We start from the raw sequence: 10795 nt of genomic DNA, 5'->3' as shown, positions 1-10795 counted from the left end.
GGTCGACGGTGGTCAGCAGTAATCGTCAATGGTCGGCGGTGGTCGATAGAGATCTGCGGTGGTCCCCGACGATCGGTGGTGGTCGACAGCAGTCGGTGGTGGTCGACGAAGGTCGAAAATGACAGGGATGATGATGGACTTGAGCTCTTTCTCAAGCTCTCAAGTTCTCTCTCAAGCGTCCCCTTTCATATGAGGGGTGAGGCTCTATTTATAGTGTTTTAGGTGCAATTAATGCAGGAATATTAAACAATTTGATCGGACGGTCCGGAGAGCTTCCCTCAATCAGAAGATGTTTGATGGACACTTGAGTGTCTTAACGATGTCGGAATTGAGCAATTTTGGGCTCATTGGATTCGTCTTGTTGAGTCACTCGATCCGACTATGAACTCGCTACATTCGACATTTGTTTGACCTTTAAAATGCCTCCGAAAATTCTCTAGGAGTGGTTTAATGATTTGATCCGAGTTTGATCTGATTTGGATTGGACTATTTTTTATATAATTGGGTCCCTCTCATCGAGCCGATCATTTTGACTATAAGTTTACTGAAATTGGAGTTCTAGATGATTTTTTATCAAGATTTGAATATTTTTTGCTCAATATATTGCCTCAAGCTTCGTTTCGGATGATGAAAATTTGTTGATAGTGTATCATTGTTGCAACTTCTACTAACTAATTAAGCTTGAAATTTGACTTGGAAAGTTTTAGGGCTTAAAATATATTGAGACAATGCTACTACCCAATCTTAAAGTCAGCAAAAGCATGTATATTACTATTAGATAACATAAAAACAATCTTTATTTCACAAGACATGTATGAGAAATGCCACCACAAAAAGATATACAAGTATTGATCTAACATAACAATATCCACGAACCAAATATATTCCTAAAGAATCCCAAAATTCATCTCATTTGCACAAAATAAAGAGAAGGAAGATTTAAACACATACAACTTAAGTTCAATGTATTTAAATATCCAACACTTGAACTTAAATTTTTACATATATGACACATTACTTATGCATAAAAAGATATGTTTCACTTTTCAAAAATTAAAGTAGTAGTATTTTGATGTGATATGAAAGATTTGGGTGGTATAAATGTAAAAAAAGTAAAGTTTAGGAGTTAGATATGTAAATACGTATCAATTGGGAGGTACGTATGTAAATGCCCCTTAAAAAAATGGAAGATTTAGCCACACCAACAGCCTAAGGGCTCGAGGGGAATAAAAATAGTTTGCACCTCATATCCACAAACGCAAGGCTGCAGTTCTTGATCAGTTAGGTCCATTTCCTCCATGCATATAGGGCAGATACCAGCATTTTGGCCACCCATTCTGCAACTGTAAAATTAAAAAATTATGGGTGGTATTTCAGCAAGCAGTACAAAATAATAAGTAGCCAAAATCAGTACATGAAGCTTCATATTTTTAAATATGTAAAATCTGCAGTGATATGTGACATCAGATTTCCGATAAAATAACAAAGAAATTTCAATAGGAGAGTAAAACGATAACTGATAAGTTAAGAAACTTGCATTGTTCTTCCAAAGAATAAAGGGTAAAACAATTAAAGTTTTAATTGAACTAATTTGGGAGCTACCCTTCAGAAGTTCCCTTAAGATCTGGGATTTTATCGCTTCAAACTGGATAGTAAGCGCAACAATCAAACTGGCCTATAAAAATTCCATTAAGAATCATAAAAGCATAAACCAACATATTAGTGTGTTGGTTACAAATAACACCCAGTCTCTATGTAATTTTTTAAGGGACATTTACATACATACCACCCAAATCATATTTATTTACATACATAACATCTAACTTTTACCTTTTACATTTATACCGCCCAAATCGTTTATAACACATCAAAGATACGAATATTTTAACTTTTAATAAGTGAAACGCACATTTGCATGCCTAGATAAAATGGCATATATGTAAAAATTTAAATATAAGTGTTAGATAAGTAAATACATAAGAATTAAGTGTTATGTGTGTGAATGCCCCTCTTTTAAAATACATAACACTCCCCGCAGTTTTGTATATCCATGTAACATTATTACTTATATTAGATTCCTAGATAGTTGTAGGTTTTTCAGTCTTATCATTTAAATTTTGTTAATATAATTGTGGTACATTTCATTTTTTTCATAATGAGTTTTCTATGTAATTAGTCTTGTTTTATTACTGCATTGACTCGGGCTTAAATACTCTCATGTCATATTTCAATAATTGTTAATTTTTTATAGCATTGATATATGAATCTCATTATTAAATTTTATAATTTGTTATAAATACTTATTGACATTTTGTAGTTATATTCATGTGATTTAATTATGATGCATTAAATATAAGTGATGTTATATTAAGTGTTATGTGTGTGAATGCCCCTCTTTTAAAATACATAACACTCACAGCAATTTTGTATATTCACGTAACATTATTACTTATATTAGATTCCTAGATAGTTGTAGGTTTTTCAGTCTTATCATTTAAATTTCGTAAATATAATTGTTGTACATTTCATTTTTTTCATAATGACTTTTTATGTAATTAGTCTTGTTTTATTGCTGCATAGACTCGGGTTTAATTACTCTCACGTCATATTTCAATAATTGTTAATTTTTTATAGCATTGATATATGAAATCTCATTATTAAATTTTATAATTTGTTATAAATACTTATTGACATTTTGTAGTTATATTCATGTAATTTAATTATGATGCATAAAATATAACTGATGTTATAATATTATTATGTTGGTATTAAACTCTTTTGAAATAGTAAGCAAGATCAACGGGTCTTCAAAGACATCAATGAATTTTCAAGTCATCGGTATCTACATTTATTTGTTTCAATTTTTCATAGGAAACCGACTATATATATATATATATATATATATTTGTGTGTGCATGCGTGTGTGTGTCTCTCTCTCTATGTGTGTGTGTGTGTGCGCGCGCGCGCGTGTGTATATTTGTGTGTGTGTGTGCGCGCGTGTGTGTATATTTGTGTGTGTGTGCACGCGCGCACGCCTATTATATGAATATTACACATATATTATGAGGTAGTGTTATTAACAAATTTTATATATATGAACATAGTTGATGTGGTAACCTATAAATATCTACAAAAAAATTGCATTTGTCCAAGTCGCTACGATTCATTATCATAAGCATTTTATATTGATTAAAACTATTTATTGTTTTTACAGTGAGTCACCAATATTTATTACTCATACTACATGTCTCATTTTTTTATTCATTTATGTTTTAATAAATAGATGTTATTTACAGAGTTTGCTTATCAAACTCACTCATTGATATTTTTGCATAACATAATTTATTCAGCCACTAGCCTGATCATCTCCGCCGGAACTAACTTTTCAGTTTTAGATTTTCTGTTTTTGATTTTTTTAGTATTTGTTTTAGCTATTATATTTTTCTTTTTCAGATCTGGGTTGTCGTCCCTCGTTGTCAATTCAATTTTGTTTGTCCTTTTTTTTTTTGCTTTTCTTTCAGTTGTATCAATGGACTGCTAATTATGAAAATAAAATTTATATTTCATTATTTTTTTCATGTCATTATTTACTTGCAATATTACTTTTGAAAATACAAATAGATTCAATTCATTTCATCATGTCCTGCGTTGTCAGAGTGTACCGTCTTCCGGTTTTGGGTTGTGCGAAATAGCTAGTTTATCTTTCAATTGAACATATAAATTTACACAGATAACCGACAAGGATAGGAATAAAAACTATATATTGAGAATAGATGGAGGTTATCTACCTACTTCAATTCCCAAATATGACTATATTAATATTACCCCTAACAATGAAGATGTGCAAATACTATTGTCTTTTTAGAACAAGTACAATAAAATTCACAAAGTAAAATAAAATATTCATAAATTTAAAGGGGCCATTATCATGATTGCAAACTAGGTTAATCAGTATATAATGCAACCCCAATTTAATGAAAGCAAAAACATGAGATACAAACAGAATATCAAGCTGCTGCAAGGAAAGAAAACATATAGTTATCAGAACACCTTAAACTCAATATTCAGCACATTTCATACTTTTGTAATATCACAAGAACAGAAACCTATTTTCTCAATTTCTATAACAGGGAACCATTTCACCAACAGCAAAATCTCCAAAAAAATAAGCATTTTAATTATTTCTAATGAAAAACAATTCAAGAAAATCGATTTCGTGCATGCAAAAATAGTCGACCAATTAGCTTGACCACAAAAATTCAGTGATGCGAAGTGCCCACATCTGGGACCTCTCCTACTCCTCGAGATCAAACAAGCCTTAAAACAATTTTAAACTGAAAATAACCTAACAAATCGCACACTCACAATCCACTTCATGACTCTCAAAAGCACTCCCCCATTTTCCACCCAAACAAACCATTCAAATAATCTCAACTTAATTGCATGAACATTAAAGCCTGCGAATATCAATCTCAGCAGCTTCTAAATTACCGACCCTAACAATCTATTCCCTCTTTTCCCTGTCACATTACCGCCATTACAGCAACCACTACTATTCCAGCCGCAGACCGCCGCATCCCATTTCAAGCAAACATAACCCCACTAAAACGTCTAAAAATCCTATATCACCACATTCGATGAACAGTAAAAACCACCCGATCTCATTTCCACAAAGAAACCCTAAAAAAACACATAATGCAAGAGCAAAAGCAGAGCAACAAATAGCACAAACAAGCCATAAAAAAGAAATGCATTAGGGTTTCTCCACTTACAGAGCAGCTCGCAAAAACCAGAGAAAGAGCAGACGAGAATTGAGAACCAGAGATTAGAGCTAAAGAGACTTTAGAGAGAGAGAGTTGTCTCTGTTTCAAGAAGCTGGCTCTGTCAACTTTCTGCACTCCGGTCAGCGTCCCTCTTCCATTAACGGCGAGCCCGCGTTCCATTCGCTGCGCCTTCACGAGAGCCGTTTTGGGGGGCGAAAATAGACCACGTCATTAATAAAGAAACATGACACGTGGCGAATTTTGGACCGTTTTGATCCTGGGAGGGAGGGTAGGTGGCTTGGGTTTGTCAAGGGGTGGGAAGTGTGGTGGTAATAATTTACTTGTTTTTAAAAAGCGACCAGGCTTTGCGCGGGAGGGTTGGCTCGGGCAACGGGTTTGGGGAACCGGGGATACATTAATTTTGGATAGGAATGTTTGGAATAGACGACCAATCACATTAATTAAATATAAAGTGAAAATTGTGGATATTTACTTTAACCTAAGAAGAAAATTAAATTTATAATTAATAATATATTTTATTTTATTCATCTGTCATAAATATAATTAATTTAATTTGTTGAGTATAATATTCAACTTCTCAAGCAACGCAATACCCAATAGTTTTTTTTTTTTTTTATAATTGAATTTTTTAGTAAAAATAATGGTCATCATCATCAAATAGATAGTGGGGGTTAAGCATCGTTGTGATTTCATCTTTGGGGGTTTAAGAGGAGACCTTTCATTTGATTAGGCTAGTGTGAGAGAGCATAGTGAGAGGGAGAAAGAAATGCGTCGAATTTTTTGAGAACGCGTGCACATCCAGTAGAAATGAAGAGGTAGAGAGAGGGATAAGGAAAGAGTATATGCAGGAAAATTGTCTTCGTCTAGGGTAGTGCAGAATGTGTTGCGGATAACTTTTGTGAAGGCAAAGAACGTCACGAGTCATATGTTAGGTGGTATCCCACGGCAGATCATGAGACTCAACATTAATTGCATGTTTACACTAAACCCTAAACCTTATATCATTACGTCAAGAATAAGTTGCAAGCAGGTGGAGGAAAACTTTCGTCGACGAATCAATTCCCCGACATGGAACTAGACCTACTCTGGCTAAATTTTCCTTAGTTAAAATAACATAATTCATAAGACTTCGGTGTAGTTCGTCTAGCACAACGTAAATCGACATTTTATTTTAGGCTTCAGCACTATCATGTTGTGCAGTATAAGTTCTCACCCTTCTTATGCTTTGAGGTTATCGTTCGTACAACGTAAACCCTTCTATCTTCCACGTTATTTACATGATCGAATATCGTGTAGATATAAGCTTTAAATAATAAAATTTATCAAAATTGAAGCATCAAATAATATTATCTTCAAAATTGAAGCAAAAAAATAAGATGGTTTGGGAAGTCGTCGAGGTTCCCCCATCTGAATCCATGACATCCCCTATATTTTCCCCTCCTTTGGACTACAAAAATAAATGTTCATACTTGGTCCTTTCACACTTGATTTTCCCTATGTCCAACCTTGAAAACTCAGCTCTGAAATCTTGAAAACAGAACCGTTGATTTTAATCAAGAGTTTTCTTAAGTGATTTCGGTGATTTGAGATATAATTAACTATAAGGGTTTGTCTCTACATGGAACTAAGAACTCTGGTAAAATAAACTCTATCTAATATTTATATTATGTAGAAAAATTTGTCAGTCGCACATAAATATTTAGCAGATCAAATGAATGTCATAGACTATTTAGTTTAAATGGTTGAGCTTACTAACAAGTGTTGTGCTTATCTTTCGGGGTAGGATATCGTTTGTGGTATCGTGCTCAACTAGCTAAACTATCGGATATATGAGATTTATTCAACCACATTTTTTTCAAAATTAAAATATTATTTTTTTAAAATCATATATATATATCTCGTAGTTCAGGAGTTAGCATACCCATACTTGGCAACCAAACATCCTCCCAAGTTGCTCTATACAACCAAATATTATTTATAATTTCTCTTCCAACTAAGCATTATTTCATTATAACAAAATTTCTTCACATCTTGATTACTCTACAGTAAGTAAGAGTAAAAGTGTAATATTGACACATAATAGTGAAAATAATATATACAACAACAACTACAACAACAACAACAAAGCCTTAATCCTACTATGTGGGGTCGACTACATGAATCCTTTTTCTCCATTAATTTTTATTTAGTATTATATTTTTATTTAGTTCTAGTAAATTAAGATCATTTTTTATACAATAAGCTGAGTCTTCTTAGGTCTACATCTTACTCTCTTAACATAAGTCGAATCTAAAACATCTCTCCTAATTGGATCATCAGATAGTCGACGTTTAATGTAACCAAACCATCTAAGACGATATTCTCTAATTTTGTCCATCACTGGAGCTACACCAACCCTATCATGGATATAATCTTTTCACATTTTGTCTCTATGTGTAATGTAACTCATCCAACTAAACATTCTCATACCATCAAACTTAATTTTATACCTTCCTTTTATGAGCCAATATTATGCACCATAAAGCATTGCGGGCTAACCTCCATCTTATAAAATTTCCCTTTACATCTAAGCTATACTTCTCTATCACATAATAAGCTCGATGCATACCTCAGGTTCAACCATTTGACTTTAATTCTATTAATAGGACATTCATCTATGTCATGGTCACTTTAAGCAATAAACCCGAGATATCTAAAACATTACCTCTCCTGTGACCCGATCACCCATTGCTATAACCCCACCACTAGATGTACTGCTACCAAAATTACATTCCATGCATTTAGTTTTAGATATATTCAAACGAAAGCCTTAGACTTTAAAGTCAACATTCATAATTTAAGTTTTTCTTCAACTCTTTATCTAGTCTTATCCACCGGAAGGTTCCCATTAGTAAAAATCATACACCAACATGCATTATCCTATAAATGTCAGTTAAGAACACCCATAAAATAAAGCAAAAAGATATGAGCTTTAATGTCAATCCCTGGTGTAATTCAACATAAACAGAAAAATATTGGGTCAAACCTTCTTCTATTCTAATGCAAGTAACAACTCTAGTATACATATCTTCAATGACTTGAGTACACACTCATATAATACATTTCCTTTCTACAACTTTTCAAAGTACTTACATTGGTACTTTATCAAAAGTTATTTTAAATCGACAAAAATCATGTGTACATCTTTTTTAATATCTCTGTACTTCTCCAACAATCCTATCAATAAATGTATAATTTTATTAGTAGATTTGCTAGACATTAAATTCAAACTGATTTTAAGAAATATTTTTATCATGTCTCAACTTATGCTTAATTATTATCTTCAATAATTTTTATGTATGACCCATTAACTCAATTTTTGTATAATTTGCACCTATTTATTTTTAAAAATAAGGGCCAAATTATTATTTCACCACTACATATGCATCTTTATAGTTTTTAAAATAATATTAAAAAATTTAGTAAGCCAATAATTTCTTAAATCCTTTACATATTTTCATACCTATATTGGGATATCACAAGTTCATAATGATTATGCACCATTAATTTTCTTTAGAGCCCCCTCAACTTCTATTTTATTGATTTGACGATAAAATAATAAATAAGTTGTTATTAATTGTATTAATATCACAAATATTGATTATTTTTAGGTAAAAATCATTAAAAATTTACCAAAATATCCCACTAGCATATGTTAAATATCATATAAGAAAGTAACTTTTGGTTTTCATGCTTGATAAACTTTTCTTAAACTAAATCTTAATTTTCTTTTTTTTTTTTGTTAATTTATTTATATATATATTTCACCATCGATTTTCATATAATTTGTTATAAAAATCACTAATATCATAACTCTTAACATTATAAAATTTTCTCTCATATTACATACAGGTAACTTTTTTTTTTTTCAACTATATATTTTTTTATATTTAAACTAATTTTTATATATTTATTATTTTTTTGTACAATATTATTCCGCCACCAACTATTTTTATTTTTTTTTATTCTCCAAGTACATCATTTGTAATTGATTTAATAGTTTTCGTCACTTTATCTCTCATGACATTAACCTCTTCATGAGCATCCCAAAATTTAAGATCTTGAAGCTCAGTTAAAAAAGTAAACTTATTTATGTCTTTTAAATACCCCCATAAAATCATATGACAAAATTTCATTGTGTTTTTCATCTTTCAAACCTTTATTTTAAAATCTAAAACCAACAATCACTGTTAAGCACTCAAATTTTCATTTGAAATGATCTTACAATATTTATAATCTTGACAATATCTTCTTATCGTAAAAAAATAATCAATTTTTGTTTTATTGAATCAATTTATAAGTTATAATATGTTCATCTATCTCTTAATAAAATAATGGGAATAACAAAATCTTAAGTAAATAAAAAATCTAATATGACTCCATTTATCATTGGTCAATCTAAAATCATTATCACTATGAATATTTAAAAAAAAAATTTCCACTTTGTCAACATAACCATTAAAATCTCCCCCAATAATTTTTTTTTATTGAAAATGTATCTTTTGTATTCATTTTTCTAAGTTATTTTATAATAATCAATTGAATGTACATCTAAACCTTCTTGAATAACATAAACACTTATGATCTTAAAAATCTTAAAATCAACAATAATTTTTAACACTATAATTCTATCTCAAATTCTATTAATTTTTACGATATTATCTTTAAATTATCATACATAACTACACATGCACCCTTCATAGTATAACTCGTACAAGTTTAAAACATAAACCATGAACATTCTTAGTCTTTGCTCTAACTCATTTAATTGTTTGAATGCATAAACTATATTCCAAAATCATTGTCTTAAAATTAGTTTTATAGGCTAACTTCTTTACCCACATGACCACATCTGTCAATAATGTCAGAAACCTTGCTTTTTCACATTAAACCCGAGTGTCACTCTCAAGGAACGCCCTATCATTTGAATAAAGAATAATGTCAGAAACCTTGCTTTTTCACATTAAACCTGAGTGTCTGCGAAGCGGTTATTGCATAATTTTAATTATATTCGGGTCATTCAACGTGTCACTCTCAAGTAACGCCCTATCATTTGAATAAAAATTTAAATGATTTATGTTATGAATTTTCAACAAAAAAATTTAAATCGAGACTTAAAATTTTAAGCTTAACCTGGCCATTTGCATATTTAAAATTTCAAATTTATCTGTTATATTTACATTATCAAGATATTTCATCACATTGAAATATCATAATTTAAATTGAAAAAGAACAATATATATATATATATACACCATACATTTTAATTAAAATTTGATGAATAGAATAATTGAATGATATTTATGTAAATCTCCCTTCTTAAAATCATAATTGTGATAAAAAATTTCTAAAGAAATCCAACCCCATCTCCAATTCCCAAAGCGTCAATTTCCCATCACAGGTGACGTGGGGCCCACCACAACACGACAGCAATCACAATCCGTAAAGCGTTGCCCCTCTGCGGCCGAGCGGTCCGAAACCAACCCCGCACGCCATCTCCCGCAATCAATTATAATTAAAAAGCGAATCGGATTCAAAGTAACTTACTACCCGTTAACCCACTAACCCGTTAATTCCCTTCCTTATCGATTCCCGATAACCGACCCGAAATGCTCGAAATGAAGTAAATATATATATTATATATATATATATATATATAGACTGATAAATAAAACCGATGCTTATCATTATCTGCCAGCTCGATAAAACAAATAAATAAAATTATATTAATATTAAATATAATATTTAGATTTATGGATAAGATAATTATATATGTATGAAAATTTATAATCGCGCTTTTGTCCGTTATACGCACTTAAATTATATTAAATAAATAAATAAAGTAATATTTTAATATATAGAAACATTGAGCAAATTTCGAGTACTATTATATTAAGAAATTAAATTAATATGAAGAAACAATTAGACTTACATTAATTATATGAATTAATTAAAATTCATAAAAAATTTGT

General features: G+C 30.7%; 1 protein-coding gene across 4 annotated transcripts in view; it reads right to left on the bottom strand.

The window, feature by feature from the left end:
* The window catches only part of LOC110022306 (dentin sialophosphoprotein-like), a 30261-nt gene extending 25316 nt beyond the window's left edge, over positions 1-4945 (bottom strand). For all 4 annotated transcript variants that reach the window (XR_002293764.1, XM_020721178.1, XM_020721179.1 and 1 more), the window contains exons 1-2: positions 4773-4945; positions 1244-1343 (exon numbers count right to left, since the gene is read on the bottom strand). Coding sequence is in view for 3 of the 4 variants with exons in the window: in XM_020721178.1 (XP_020576837.1) it covers positions 1244-1336 (93 nt within the window). In the remaining variant the exon portion in view is untranslated. The remainder of the gene's footprint in view (positions 1-1243; positions 1344-4772) is intronic.
* Between the last annotated feature and the right edge of the window lie 5850 nt (positions 4946-10795).

Source organism: Phalaenopsis equestris, unplaced genomic scaffold, assembly GCF_001263595.1.
Source record: "Phalaenopsis equestris unplaced genomic scaffold, ASM126359v1 Scaffold000180, whole genome shotgun sequence".
NCBI classification, from domain to species: domain Eukaryota; kingdom Viridiplantae; phylum Streptophyta; class Magnoliopsida; order Asparagales; family Orchidaceae; genus Phalaenopsis; species Phalaenopsis equestris.
Note: the sequence above shows the minus strand (reverse complement) of the source record. Positions and strands in the feature narration are given on the sequence as shown.